This window comes from Merops nubicus, unplaced genomic scaffold, assembly GCF_000691845.1.
Source record: "Merops nubicus isolate BGI_N331 unplaced genomic scaffold, ASM69184v1 scaffold39319, whole genome shotgun sequence".
Classification (NCBI taxonomy): Eukaryota; Metazoa; Chordata; class Aves; order Coraciiformes; family Meropidae; genus Merops; species Merops nubicus.
In genome coordinates, this window is record NW_008632395.1 from 5,761 (window position 1) to 20,451 (window position 14,691).

A 14,691-nucleotide genomic window follows, 5' to 3' on the forward strand; every position below is an offset into this window, starting at 1 on the left:
TGGAGCATGCCAACATAAACAAAAATACCATACATAAATATGTTAGATAGCGGCATTTTCTAATTTTGTTATGTAACGGACAAAAACTCGATACTCGGAAATCTGTACTAGACCTAACAGCAACATTTAAAAAAAAACAATGGTGATGTGTGGAAGAAAATGATTCAGTTGATCAAAATTAAAAATAAGAGTGAGACTGAAGGCAAAAGTTTGCAATGGAGTTTGGTTTTAATTAGTTTACTGTCACTAAAGGCCTCTTTGAAAGTCTGTAGATGAAACTTCTACAATTAATATTTTTTTCCCTTTTTTTCAGTCTGATGTTTGGGCATTAGGTTGCTGTGTTTATGAAATGGCTACACTGAAACATGCCTTTAATGCTAAGGACATGAACTCTTTGGTTTATCGAATTATTGAAGGAAAGGTAAAAACTTCTAACTTTTTTTCTATCTGTGCTTGGATTTTCTGTCTAGAACTTGAGATTATCTTCTGCAATCAAAAATATTTTGCGTGGTACATGCATCACCATCTATATTGTAAGCCTGGTATTTCATGGTTGTGTATCGTGTTGTATCAAACCCAGGGAGTTACTAATTTAGTATCTGGCTTGCTTTGGCACGTAGTGAAGTTAATATGGATATATTTTGTATAAATTTGTAAGCCTATTCACAGAACTTTAGCTGCTGATAGTAATAAAAAATTATGAACAGTTCTTAGACAGAACACTTAGAATTTGTATGTTCTGTTTGATGTTAAGCACTTGGGTAACTTATGTAGCTGAATGTAACTATCATGCATAAATAATTTGGCAGTGGCCTCTATTCTCAAAAATGTTAAATGATATCGAACTTCCCTTTCCTTTTACAGTTGCCACCTATGCCAAAGGATTACAGCCCACAGTTGGTAGAAATAATACGAACTATGCTCAGTAAAAAACCTGAGGAAAGACCTAGTGTGAAAAGCATACTACGACAACCATATATCAAGCATCAAATTTCTTTGTTTTTGGAAGCCACGAAGGCGTAAGATACTTTCATTTGAGTGATTCTACACAAAATATTCGTATTACTGTGGTGTTTTAACCACTTTTCCTGTTTGGTTTTTTTTTTTTTTTTTTTGTAGCAGGATAAAATTAGTTTTGTTATGCACAGTTACAAAGCATATGAACATAGGAATTTATTTAGATTCCTTGAGAGATTTGAGAGAATTAGAATGGAACCTTTTTTCTGCAAATGCAGTGTAAAACTGTGCAATGATTAGGATTGCACAGCTTATTCAGAGAGCTAAAAGAAACCCAAATAAAGTATTTTCAAGGAAATATACATCTTTCCATATGGTTCTTTTGAGGACATGTATCAACTGAGACTTGGAATACCAAGTTTTGTTTGATATTCACTGATATAATTACTTTTATTTGTCAGCATTAGTCAATTATTTTAGTGCTTCCAGATAGGACTAGTTTGCTACTATGCAGAGCAAGCGTACAGTGTACATTGCTGGCAGAGTGTAAATTTTGTTTTTAAGATCCTTTTGTACAGGTGAAAATGAGTATGTTGTGCACATGAAAAAGCCCAGTATCTTATGTAAGAGATATCTTTCTGAATGTAAGCTGGTTAGTGGAATGGATTTTTCGAATTAATATAATCTAATGAAATATCTTAAGGTCTTGTAGCCCATTCAATCACCACCAACTTTTATTTTCTTTGTAGGAAAGCAGCCAAAAATCAGAAGAAAACAGTGAATTCTAAACCTAAAGATCCTTGTTCTGTGGTCTCAGTAAAGACTGAATCTCACAGCCAGAATGTTACACACCAAAAGCACTCCGTTGAGCAAGCCAGGAAATACAAAGTTGTGAGTTCTATGTTTGCGTTGTTAAAACAAACAAACAAACCACAAACAAACAAAAAACCCCAAACACCAAACCCACTTGCTTTTTCTAGAGGAAAAATTCGGTTTTATAAGAAGTGCCTTGAGCATTCCTGAGAAGACAGACCTGATTCCTAGCAATGTATTGACGTTGTAGCAACATATTAAGGAAGGAATGGTGTTTAAGCAGGAGTGGAAGTAAATAAATAGCTGTGGGTCAGTAAAACCTAATTGCAATACCTTAACTATAAGATTTGAACTAAACATCTAGTTTTGCATTTGTGGGTCACTATATGAATTACTTGTGGAGTACTGAGGTCAAGTATTTTTTCAAATATTTGATGACAAGTGGTAGTAATTTTTAATATATGCTTTAGACTGGAAAAAAGTAATTATAGTTACAACCAAAAACTGTTTATTGTTGGAACTGAACAAATCTTTTGTAATGGTGAATCTTGTGCATGTTTATTTTCTGTAATGAGTCTGCTATTCAGGGTTTGAGCTTTCAATACTGAAATACTGAATGTATATGGTGTAGTATATCTTAGCTGTTTGTACTTATTGGTTCCTTCTTTTCAGAAGAGACAAGGGAGTACACGTTTTCTTTCATGGTCCTGGTGAAAAGCACATGTACTGCCTGTGTATATACCAATGCCTAAAATAGGTCATTTGCAAATAGAGTCTGTATCTTTAAAAATGTGGGTTGCAGCTTTTTTGAGGCTCTTAATCTGTAATTGATCATAACTTCAGTGCAGTTTATGTACTCTGGTATGGTAATGATTTTCCTTAGGTGCTTAAGAGTATTCTTTCATATGTGTATAATACCCAGAAGATAATTTGTTTTTTTGGTTTTCTTTTTAATTCTAGAGTGAAGAAGATTGCATCATCAAATATAAAGCCAGTAAAATCTGTCCCTCAGAGAAACCAGCTGTTGAGTTGGAAAGAAAACGAAGCAATGATGATTTGAACAACCTGAGAGATTCCTTAGCTACTGTTAGTGATGTGAATATTGATATCTTACCCTCTGAAAGGATGAAGTACAGAAGTGAGAAGTGTGGCAGGGAACATATTCCAGAGAATAGTAAAGCAAAGCGTTCAAATGTTCCAGGAAATTCTAAAATGACACCCAGCATCCCACCAGTTAAGGCAGATGGGCTACAGCAAAGAGCAAAGCAAGCTTTTAAAGCTGAAAATGATGAGACTAGGCAGTCTCCTGTTGATTTTACAGAAGGAGATGGTGACACTTTGAAGCTCGTGCAGCCTGTATCCGAAGACCAGAAGCAAACTGACCTGGTAATGCATTTGTGTTTACTTGAAGCGGACTTTGAAATAGATTTAACTAATGGCCAGCTCTTAAAATTTAGAGAGCTGCTACACGTTTTTCTGTCAAAACAGGATGCTGCTGATGCAATTATTGAGATGCTTAAGTAGTTAGGAGCCTTGGCTTCAGATATGCAAAGGCATCATGGTGACGTTTTAGGCTTGCATCTAGATGATGGAAACTGCTTTTACAAGGAACAATGATTTTATTTTCCAGCTAAGAAGAGAGATAGCAAGAATAGCTTTGCAACTTCTTTGTTCTGTGTTCTGAATAGGCCTGGCTAATCTCAAGTTTGTCTTGGTCTGTATTTTGGTCTACAATGAGATTTTCATATGTACATTTCTAATGAGAAATCAATATTTTTTGTAGACCTTGGATTCTACTGAAAAGCTGCTAGCACCATTTGTTCCTGTTGTAATTCAGGTAAGTGTCCTTCCTTGAACGTTCAGTAGCTTAAATATGCTGGTGCAGCAGGTATTTCTACTGTGTATCAAGAGTTTATTGTGGTTGTAGCTGTGATATGTTAAGGTGAGTGCAGTCCAAATAGTAAAGTGGCCTTTGATTGGTTGGTTGGTTGTTTTTTTTTTTTTATTTAAAGCGTGCATGTTTATATCTGGAAATGGCACACCCACGTTTTTGAAAAATGCTTTTACTTATTAGGATGGTGTCTGTCATGGAGCTTCAGGAGATGCTCAGGAAAAAATTACCTCCCACATGCAGCCTCATAGTTCAGTCAGTGAACCCTCTCTCTCACGGCAGCAATGGCAGAAGAAAAGAGAGCCAGCTGAAGTCTGTTCAGAGAAGGTGCAGGTACTAAAAAAATAATTCCTTTAAAACTCTTGCATTTTTTACTCTTTAGCAATGGGACCTATTTTTAAAAAAAAAGGGTGGACTTCTAATACTGTTCTTGTTTCATGTGTGTCTGTCTAACTTTATTGGTAACAAAATGCAGAACACACAAGGTGTCCTTTAGAAGCAGTTTGTAAATCTCTGAAAACCTCAGTAACCCTCACAGGTGTGAGGTGAGTGTGCCAGATGGGTGCAGGAGAATGCAGTGAACCGTGGGCTTTGCCTCTGCTGTGCTGCAGCAAGTTCCATTAGGACTTCTCACTGTGACTACAAAATATACAGCAGCGCTTCTCCTGATTATTGTGGATAAGACTCCTTTTAGTGGGTAGTAGATTACCAGTACTCTAGAACAGACACATGTAATGGCTGCCCTGAGCTTCTGAGTTCAAACTCAAGAAAGAAGACGTTGGCATGCATATAAGACAGGGTTCCTGTCAATGCTTCCACACTGAACAGAGAGATTTCTTTGGGGAAAGGCAGCAGATACACAAGGCTAGAGAAGAGGGAGGTTGGTAACTGATAGTCTGTGTTTATCTGGGTTTTGCTGTTGGAGGATGGGGACAGTTGTTGCAAAAGTATTGGCTGAAAATGGTCTGGGAGGAGGGGGACAAGATGTAGGGACAGAGAGAAGAGAATTGGATGTAAGCAGAGATGTTGGAGCGGGAGGGATGAAGTTGGGAGATGTGAAGAGATTACAGTAGGATCTAAAACGTTTGGCGTCCAGCCTTACCACACAAGAATGTATTCTAGATTGCAGAGTACTTTCAACTTTTATTTAAAAGGGTATAAATTCTTGCTTGCGTCTCTTTCAAGTTCAGAACAGTTGCTCCTCGGCCTCAACCTTTTCCCTCTGACATGAACAGGAAGACAACACAGAGGTGTGCAGAGCAGCATGGTGCTGAAGCCTCTGAATCTGTAAATAGTGCTGAAACTAGTCAAGCTGCCATTTCAAAGGTTAGTGACAAAAACTGTCAGCTTATTTTTGTTTTTCCTTCTGAGCAGTTTCTTCTCTGACTGTATGCACAGGGGTTAAAGAAATGTATAGTAGCTCCCTGCCTAATGGAAGTCTGTCAAGCCCCTGGTCAGTGCAGGATGAGAATCTGCCTTGCTAAGCTGTGAAGGTCAAAAGCTTCTTTTCTAGAGTGCGTGTTAGTCTCATTGACCAAGACTGTTTTGTAATAAATATTTGTTAGATGATCAGAAAGTCTGCTCTAATAGCTCTCTCTTCCATATCAGATGAAAAGGATTTTTTTGCTTTATAGGTGATTAGATAACAAAAACTATTATGATGATTGCTAGTTTATGTCAAATAAACTTCTTTTGAAGGAGCGGCCTTTGTCAGCAAGAGAGCGAAGAAGGCTAAAGCAGTCTCAGCAGGAGATGTTTCCCTCTGGTAACTTCTATGTTTGCTTGCTAACATTTTACATCTAAATTGGCTAATAACTTTTTTTGTGAAGAAGTTAGATGTTGTTGTCTGCTCTTTGTTACCATCTTCAGAATGATGCCCTAAGTGTCTAGGCATCTAGTTCTGTGTTAAATAAAAATTTCTATTAACATAACTGTTTTTTTGCTTCTGAGTTGCATTCAGTTGTGTTTATTGGTGACAGCTTGTCTTTGAAGTGTATGTGAAGTGCAAAACATACACCTTTCAGATAGAAGCTTCACTGTTTTCTCTTAGAATACCTACCTGCTTGCCTGTCTTCTGCCAGGTGATAGACTTTTTCTTGCATGAGCATGAAACTAACTCAAAATACATGCAGCTAAGTTGTAAATATTGTAAAAATGTCATCCTTCCAGTGGTTCCAGCAAGACCAACGTCAAATAGTGCAGTAGTTGAAGGAAAATCACATATGGAAACTCACAGTAAAGTTGCTCAGTCTTCACCAGATCCCAGTATTTCTCAGGTAAACTGGGGTCATCTGCTTTTCAAATATTTAAATGCAGGCACAATTTGGGAAGAAAATGATATTCCAATGAAAGAAAGAAATCTTATGTATGGAAGAAACTCTCAGTAAGAGTGCACAGTTCTCTGTAAATACTGCTTTAGAAGTCCTGGGGTAGAGTACAGATCCAGCTTTTTTGTTTGGCTAGATCAATGTAATATTCCAGGCTCACTGTATATTTTCACTCCCCTTTTTGGGGATAAAAACTAGGGATCTCTTACTGATTGTTATGTACTCTCTAAATTGCAGTGTTTACTTCATTTTAGAGGGGAAAAAATTTATCTTGAACTGTGCTTTAATAACAGATCAATAGTTTGCTTTAAATTTCTGTGAAGAAGACACTACCTTTAACCTGGTACATGTAATTTTGCTTTGATAGTGGTGTTTAGACACTTATTCTTTTTAATATGAAGTGCATACACTTATGTGCTGGCAATAAAGAATAGTTGCTAGATGAAAAGTGAATAGTTAAACTGTTAATGTTCTTTTTCATGTCTAATTGAAAATCTTTTTTTAAGGTCTTACACATTCAACAATCTTCTGCAACATCAGGGAACATTAGTACCAATAAATATAGAAGAGTAACAGTGAAGAAACCTTAGTCTGAAATTCAGAGTGTAGGTTCTGTTTTCCTCAGCCCAGCACTTACATGGAAAGTGTTTTGTGTTGTGTGTGTGTGTGTGCGCGCGCGCGCGCTTAACTGGTGTCTAAATGCAAAAACTTCATCTGCATCCAGAGACGGAGATTACATAAGGTTCATGGGCACTAGTTGTATGTGCCTGTGCTGGTGATGGTTTTGCATATTATGCTGTGCACTGAACATAAGACTTCCAGACACAAGTGGTTAAAGTCTCGGTATATTTTTCAGAAATATTGGATATTTACGGAACTGATAAATATTTGTTTAAATGTTATTTTAAAGTGTGTATTAAGGACCAATAGATGAGCTAAGGGCAATGACTTTATAATACAGTTGGCAGAGAACTGACACAGATACAGGATTTCGTTGTTTTTAATAGAGACTTTTGGTGAAGCATTTGTAGTGGTTAAAACTGCATGACTTAGACATAATGCTAGTCACATAAGCATTTATATGTTGATCATCTCCTGCATATTAGTTTGCTTTTAAAACCAATGGTTACACCTTTTAAATATTATCAAGCCGAGTCTGTAAAAATACTTGTTGAAAGTGTTCCAAGTAAGAGCAATAATTCATACCGTATTCATAAATCACTTTCAGCTATTAGAATTTTTTTTCATTTATTCCCTCTTCACTTAGAGAAAGAGAGAAACCCATTGCCTGTCTGATGATGAGTTAAGCTCTTCCACAAGCTCTACAGATAAGTCTGATGGTGATTCCAAGGGGAGGTAAGTATTTTGTTCAGTACTGTGCTATATTGGACCTTGACTTAGAGTGGAGAAAAAAAAAAAGGTCAGGAATGGTTTTCACACTTTGTCTCTACTTAGTGAGTGATCAAAGAAGTATGTGATCCATAAAGAAAATTAGCTCCATTTAATTGGTGTCTCTCTGTCACTATAAACTTTCCATACTGAACTTTCTGGGACATGTAATTGTGTACCTCTGTTCTTTGTCAACTGTAGCTTCTCTGGGAACCAGCCTTCCAGTATCAAAGGACATGTACTGTCAGGATGCATTAGAAGCATGAGTTAAAAGGTGCAATATGCTTCCTTTCCACTGTGAATGAGGCTGAATTTACTTCTGATTTTGTCAGTGCAAGCAACTTTTCAAAAAACAGTATTTGTTGGATTACCCCAGGTACAGCTATGCAGGTAGCAGCAGCTGGTAGGATTGTGACTTGTTGCTGGGTGAATGGGCTCTGGGTGAAACACTGCTAGCATTGCTATAGGCAAAACTGCACCACAAGAAGTAATTTAACCTGGAATACTTAGCCAGACCTCACTGAACTTACTGAAAGTCCTCTGAAGGCAGGGGGGAAGTTGCATTGTGAATAGTGACCGAGTTGCATCTTATTTCTCTAGCAGAAAAAGCAGCATGAATGAAATGAGTGACTTGGTGCAGCTAATGACATGGACACTGAAAATGGACTCTAAGGAGAACTCTGGATACTGTGTAACCTCGGCTCCAGCCCCAGAGTTTAAACTTCATAGAAAATATCGAGATACTTTGATTTTGCATGGAAAATCACTTGATGAATCAGAGGAATTAAAATTTGAAGAGCTTTCTTCAGGTCTGTTGCTCTGTTATTGCTTTAAATGAATGGCTGTCAGCTGCTAATAACCAAAGAAAACTTGCTAGTGGGCAACAGAAGGCAATCCATTCTTTTATTTCTTCTCAAGTCTCAGCAGTGCCTACAGAATTAAACATCTCTTTAAATAATCGTATGCAAAACTGCTCTAGTTGTGGTTTATTTGCCAGTTAAAGGAATATGTGATCGATCAATTATTGATGAAGAGAGAAAGCTGGTCTGCCATATGATTTTTTTTCCCCATGTGACTTATACTAAGAAGTTTCCAAAATGAACAGTTGGAGTTGAGTATTTTGGAGTAAGATTTTTAAGACGTTCAAATGATTTGATAGCTTCAAATTAAAATGTGAAGGCTTTGTGAATTGTGGATAAAGCTGGAACTGTACACAAAGCATTAAACACAGTGGGGGTTTGTATGAGTGTACAAGTTCATCCTTATTGCAGAATTTGGGCAAGCTTATGTTTTCCTACTGATAGAGGTGCAAGAATTGAGTCAATTTTCATATTTAAGGTCTGGTTTAGACCTTAAGTCTGAAAAGTAAGAAAAAATTGTATTTGTTATAACTGCTCTTACTGTGCAATAGGAACAGGTGAAAGAGCTGAGGGAAGGTTTTTGAAGTCTCAGACCTTCTTGTGCTTATTGTTTTAAATGATGAGGATTTTACTTGTAATTAGACTGGCAAAGGTATAGGAGAACACTGGATTTTACTCTAAGTTGTTTCTGCATGGCTAAAGTAAAACATGTTGAAAGACCTTTTCTCTAAGGAGGTGTGGCAGAATGTTGAAGGTACCAATTTCAGTAAGGGTTTCTTTTGTGTTTGTTTGTTTTTTTTTTTTCCCCCCCCTGTTTTTCTCACTCCTATAAGTATTGTACAGTGAGATCCTCCAGCTGTTTACTTAGTACCATTTGGGACGTCAGGCCTACTGCATTTCCAAGATGAAACTTATTTTAATTCCATCAGATATTTTATTTTCAGGTGATCCACCTATGAAAGGAGCATATTAAAAGAGGAAGCTAGTGTTCTCAGTTCAGTTCCTAGTGGTGGCCTCCCCTTATGAAATTACTCTTTTTGGCAGCTTCAGCTCAGGAGCAAAAGGTTCAAAGGCTGTTGGGACAAACAGGCAGATGGTAGAAATGCTGCCATTGGTGTTTTACAGTGATTATACTATTTTTACATTTGCTTTAAGTAGGAGTGATTGAATTATGAAAATATCTGTGTGGTGGCTTATTATTAGAGAATAGTGCTTTTCCTCCAAGTAATATTTGAAATACAGTATACAGGAACCACCTGGAGCAAAGTTACAAGGACCTAATTGTGAAAACTGTCTGCTTTGGATTTGTACTGTCCAGTGTCTTAAGAATTAACATCTGAGTGCATCCATTCACCACCTTTACTGGCTGCTGTTGGTAGCCAGTGCAGATAAACAGTATTTCATGGAAATGGTCAGCTGGAACCTTCGTAATACAGTTGTCCCACATTTTTCTTCTGCATAGAGTATGAAAATTAACTATACTGAAAGGAATTAAACCTGTATTGTTTTTTTTTTGTTTTGTTTTGTTTTTCTAATAGAGATGTTATCAGTTCCTGACAAGATCGGGAGAATGGTTGAAATCCTGAGATCTGATGTGGTGCAAGGATTGGGAGTGAAACTTCTCGAGAAGGTGTACAGCATCATGGAAGAAGATGATGAAGTGAAAAGAGAGGTGAATGTTTTTCACAATAAATTTAATTTCTTTATTAGCTTAGATAAATTAACAGGGTTTTAACTTTCCTCCCCCCTTTTATTTTGAATACTGATATAGTATACCTTGATTCCAAAAAGTGTTTATGTAGTCACTGGCAGGCAAGCACCTAAATATGTTGTCATTTTCAATCTTAAAAGGTTTGATTCTGAATGTAGACCATGTTGAACTACAGTTCAACTTTCTTCAGAAAGCATAGGAGCCTGAGAATTATACTGTGGTACTCAAGCTTGTGGAAGATGCAAGGGGTATGAATCATTTTACTCTGTGGTGTTTCTCCAATAAGAATTTCTTTTGACCCATAATTTTTTGCCTGCACGTTACTTGCCTCATGCCCCTGAAATGCTGGGGTCTGAACCCCGAGCCCCAAATTAAGGTTGACATATGGGTGATTCCCACAGCCCTTCATACAGAGGTGGTGAGTTTGCCTTATAGCTTCCCCCCAGGGTGCGGCCGGCCCTGCAGGGAGAGCCAGAAGGGAAATGAGCCCCAGGGGTCCCGCATTGAGTTGACAAAGGTCAGGTGTCTGCTTGGGGATAAAAGCTGGGACCACTGGCAGGGAGTCAGGAGTGTCTGTCTGTGGAGTGCACTCCCCAGAGCTTCCTGGTTCAGGGCAGACCTCCTGACTCTCCCTGGAGCTGGGCCCTGGTCTGTTCAGGCCTGTGCGAACGCGGGTCGATCGGGTGAGAGCTGCCATGTGGGCACCTTTTTCTTATGTATTTAACTGGGTGGTCTGGCTGTTTCCCATGCCAACTGTGGGATCCCTCGGTTCACTGTTTGTACCACCTGTTGTGGGCCGGGTCATGTCGTTTGTGGGATCATTGGGGGTGGTGTCAATCATGTATGAGCTTGTTGACCTGTTTGTACCCCTGGCGGTCATTCATATAGTAACATTTCTGTCTACAATACAGTCTATATATTGGCTCATCTCCCTGCTGGTGTTATCATTTTTGTTGGGCCTGGTCATTGGCAAAACATGCCCCTTACGTTCAGAAGTGGGAACCATTTTACTGCCTGTTCCCAGTAGAGGTGAGTGGGCAACACCTCCAGCCCTTGCGATTCAACCCGTGTTTACAAAGGAAATACTGCATGGGCAAGTGTAGTCTGTGAAGATCTGATTTACATTTGAACTTGTCAGGTAGGATTTGGAACTCTCTTGTCTTCAGACAACAAGGACTCTTCTATTTCTCTTCCCTCCCATCTACGTTGTCAAACTTCACATACTGCTTTCAGCTGAGTGCTTTGGGGTTTTTTTTTGTGTGTTAGTATTTCAGTAGTTCCTGCTCTTTTCTAAATGTCAATACATTTTGTGGGTTTTCTTTCTTTTGTGTTCTGAACAGCTGCAGTTGCGGGAGCATATGGGAGACAAGTATGCAAGTTACAGTGCGAAGGCACGGCACCTGAAATTCCTTGAAGAAAATGTGAAGTTCTGACCAGAACTTTTTCCTTGAAGGGAAGGACTGTTTTATAGCTCATTTGATAGACCGGACTGGCTTACAAAGCACATTTATCCATTGACCTCCTTTGCTGGAACAAGAAGGTGAACTTGCAAAAATAGTATGTAGTAATATCTTTCATGTTACAATGTGAACCAGGTTATCACTTTCTCAGAAGAGAAGCTGTTTAGATTTTATTATCTTAATGAAACTTTTTATAGATGCAAAGAGTGATGGTTACCATGTTTTGTATACAAAGGAGTATAAAAAAAGAAAAAAGTTTTGGTTTGAATTTGTCATAGGGATAGGTTTTGGGTGTGGTCATATACAAAATGTGGTAACAAAATCTATGCCAAGGCTAAAGTATGATAGGCTATAAGCTATTACAGCAAGTAGTTGAGAAAACTTAGCAGGGAGAAACAATTACTAATTTTTGTAGCACCAAAGGCCCTCCGGGTTCTGTAAATTGCCAAGTTAAAGTGCTTAAAGGGGGTGGCTGTCTAGCTTTTAAGCAGAGCCTTTGCTTTTGTGTTTTATTGCTACAGCAATCACCAGGGTGGTACAAAGTATTCAGTAACTGGATAAACTAAGACTGAAGATGTTTGAAAGGAGCACAGCCATGGTTACCATGGTCCCAGCTGGAGAAATCCCTTTGCCTTACAAATACTAATTCCTTGTAGGACTGAAAGTGCCCAAGACCAGTGTCACTTAAAGAAACAGCTGTCTTAGCTTTTCCCTTTTCCCTTTCTTTGCATCCAGATTGTGTTGCTACACACGCCCAGGCATTGTCATGTACCATCACTACAGAAAAAGCACATGAACTTTGTAAATGATAAAGAAGTCAAAGGGAATTGAATTTGTAAAATAAAATTCTAAATGCACAACCCGTCTCTTTCATACGTCAGCACGTACGAGGGAGACAGATGGGACAGTCAGCAGCAAAAAAGTGCAATATTTACGGATCCTGTGGCCTCTCGTATACTAGATTCTCAAGTTAGAAGGTTTTGGGAGCTGTTGCATTATGCAAAGTCAAGATGTTATTTTCTCTACCGAGGCAAATTTATTTTAAACAAAAAATGCCACTCTGCAATCCCCTATCCTAGAACAATTTCCAGTTCTTGGTGTTCTTCAGAAGGGTGGGCTATGTACTGTTGTACTGTAGTGGTTACAATCTGAATGCTACTGCCAGCTTGTTTTGCATGCAGTTAGAATACTTTAGTAGAAGCCTGGCTGTATAGTATCTTTTAGGCTATGGCAACAGCTTAACTATACTTGACGCAATTTGCCGTGTTTTTTTTATTAAAATACTTGAGTGAGCTGTGACCTCCAGTAGCTTTCTAAAGTTAATCCCTCTGCCACCCCCCCCCGACCCTTCCCAGTGACTTCAGTGAAACTCCAGCCAAAAGTCAGAGAGCCTTCATGCTTTCTGGGGATCTTGGTGTACTGGTGGTACTATGCAAAGGAATAAGGAAAAAAAAAAAAAAAACAAACACTAAGCCAAGGAGTATCTCCCAGTGGAAATGCATTTAACAAAATTTAACAAAGTAACGGCATGAAGAAATAATAATTCTTTTTAGCTTTTAGCATGTCTCTTTGGCTTTCTGTCTGCAGGCTTCTTTTCTTCTGTTCCCGACTCTTGGACAGGCAGCCATTTCAGAGGGTTGCGGCGGTACATGGGCCAGGGAGGCAGTGTTAGCTTAGGGAAAAGCAATCAAGTCAGAACACGTAAATCGAGATGCTAGGGAAGTGATTTGTACAGCTTGTTAGCAAAATCACATTCTCTCACTACTCAATTAGTCTTTAAAAAGTTCCTAAAATTTGATACTATAAAGATACATAGTTTACATTGTATACTGCAAAGGAGCCCAGAGCACTGCCAGGAGGACAACGACAGCAACCCACCGCGAAGGAAAAAGGATGCCCCTGGACTGCTGAGGTTGCCCCTCTAACACCTCTATGGGACCTCCCCTTATCTGGCATCAGGATAAGTAACAGCAGCAGCACCGACTCTTGACTCTTGTTTACATCAGGGAAGAAGCGGATGGATGATGATGCAATAGAATTACAGTAGCTTTTCAAAACAGGCTCTGTGTGTGTTAACATGATTTGACCAATCACTACTTCTGTCTGAACGCTTGGAAGGTGTAAGAACTACATGCCCCCATTGGAACACATGGTCTCTACACATCAAAGAACAAATCTGTATTAACAGTCTGAATTACATAGCAAACATTTGTCTGTGCTGACAGCACCTTCATTTAATGATTATTTCAGGCAGGTTAAATAGTGCAAACATCTTCTTGTCTGGGGGAAAAAAAACCAAACAATTCTTACCAGACACGATAGAGCAAATCCAGCCATAACTATGTAGACGGTCCATCTAAACTGTTCAGTGATGTATCCATAGATGAAACCAATTACCTGGAAAAAAAAAAAATTGGGAGGTGGGTAGGAGAAGTTAAGTAGAAAAATGCAGATTTTTCAAAAGCAAAGTTCATACCTCTTTCTAACCTTGTTTTCAAAATTGTAGGCCAATAATGAAAGTAAAAATTCGAAAGAAGAAAAGTCTTAATCTATGACAGTCCCAGATTTTTGTCTAAAGCTTTTAGTGACCCAGTCAAACCAAACAATGGAAAGAAAAACTTGTTTGTAAGATCAGCAAACAAAATAAATTCCTATGTTATCACCTATAGTTCTAGTGTACTTACTGCAGAGACAAGAATGATTCCTTGAAAAATCTGTTCTGCTAATTTTTGGCCCTTGTAGTCCTGTAAAAAAAGATATTTTATTGTCAGTTACCCAAAACACAGACCTACTAGCTAAACTCTTCAGGTAAGAGCCTAGAGTTAACCTAACCACAGCTCCTCAGCTTGTTTTTTTAACTTTTGAACCAGAATGGAATTATTATTCTTAGAGAGGCTGGATTTCAAGTGTAAAAAAAAAAATTAAGATCTTAATTTATTTAACACCTTCCCTAGGGTCTTGTCCACATCATCTAAACATAAAAGCAAACAGAATCAGGATAAGCAACGAAAATCCAAAATGTCATTGCAGTGAGTTGAACGTGGCCATGTAAAAGGCTGCACGCCCCGGGAGCGTGCGTTTGGGAGGACAGAGGCGGAACGGTACGCGTAGCACCGGCACTTGATCCCTGTCCCCTCCGCCCACATGCAGCTCGCCCGGGCGGCGGGTCCCTGGCGCGGCTGGACGCTGCTGCCTTTCGCAGCACGTTCAAGCTCGACTTAGCAGAGGAGGAATAACGGCACTGACGCGGGGTAGCGCCCGGGGCCGCAGCACCGCGCACGGG

General features: G+C 38.8%; 2 protein-coding genes across 2 annotated transcripts in view; one reads left to right on the forward strand and one right to left on the reverse strand.

The window, feature by feature from the left end:
• NEK4 (NIMA-related kinase 4) overlaps positions 1-11,480 on the forward strand; it is a gene marked incomplete at its 5' end in the record, with an annotated part of 13,199 nt that extends 1,719 nt beyond the window's left edge. Inside the window, 13 exons of the mRNA XM_008947901.1 lie at positions 314-421; positions 865-1,019; positions 1,707-1,848; positions 2,731-3,156; positions 3,554-3,607; positions 3,845-3,988; positions 4,847-4,987; positions 5,360-5,426; positions 5,831-5,937; positions 7,256-7,344; positions 7,981-8,186; positions 9,776-9,909; positions 11,289-11,480. Coding sequence (XP_008946149.1) covers positions 314-421; positions 865-1,019; positions 1,707-1,848; positions 2,731-3,156; positions 3,554-3,607; positions 3,845-3,988; positions 4,847-4,987; positions 5,360-5,426; positions 5,831-5,937; positions 7,256-7,344; positions 7,981-8,186; positions 9,776-9,909; positions 11,289-11,381 — 1,866 coding nt within the window. The remainder of the gene's footprint in view (positions 1-313; positions 422-864; positions 1,020-1,706; positions 1,849-2,730; positions 3,157-3,553; positions 3,608-3,844; positions 3,989-4,846; positions 4,988-5,359; positions 5,427-5,830; positions 5,938-7,255; positions 7,345-7,980; positions 8,187-9,775; positions 9,910-11,288) is intronic.
• Positions 11,481-12,957: 1,477 nt separating this feature from the next.
• SPCS1 (signal peptidase complex subunit 1 homolog (S. cerevisiae)) lies at positions 12,958-14,152 on the reverse strand (the record flags this gene model as incomplete). Its single annotated transcript, XM_008947902.1, has 3 exons — positions 12,958-13,080; positions 13,719-13,805; positions 14,093-14,152. Coding segments are annotated over 3 exons (270 nt in total), but the record flags the coding sequence as incomplete, so codon positions are not given.
• Positions 14,153-14,691: the final 539 nt, after the last annotated feature.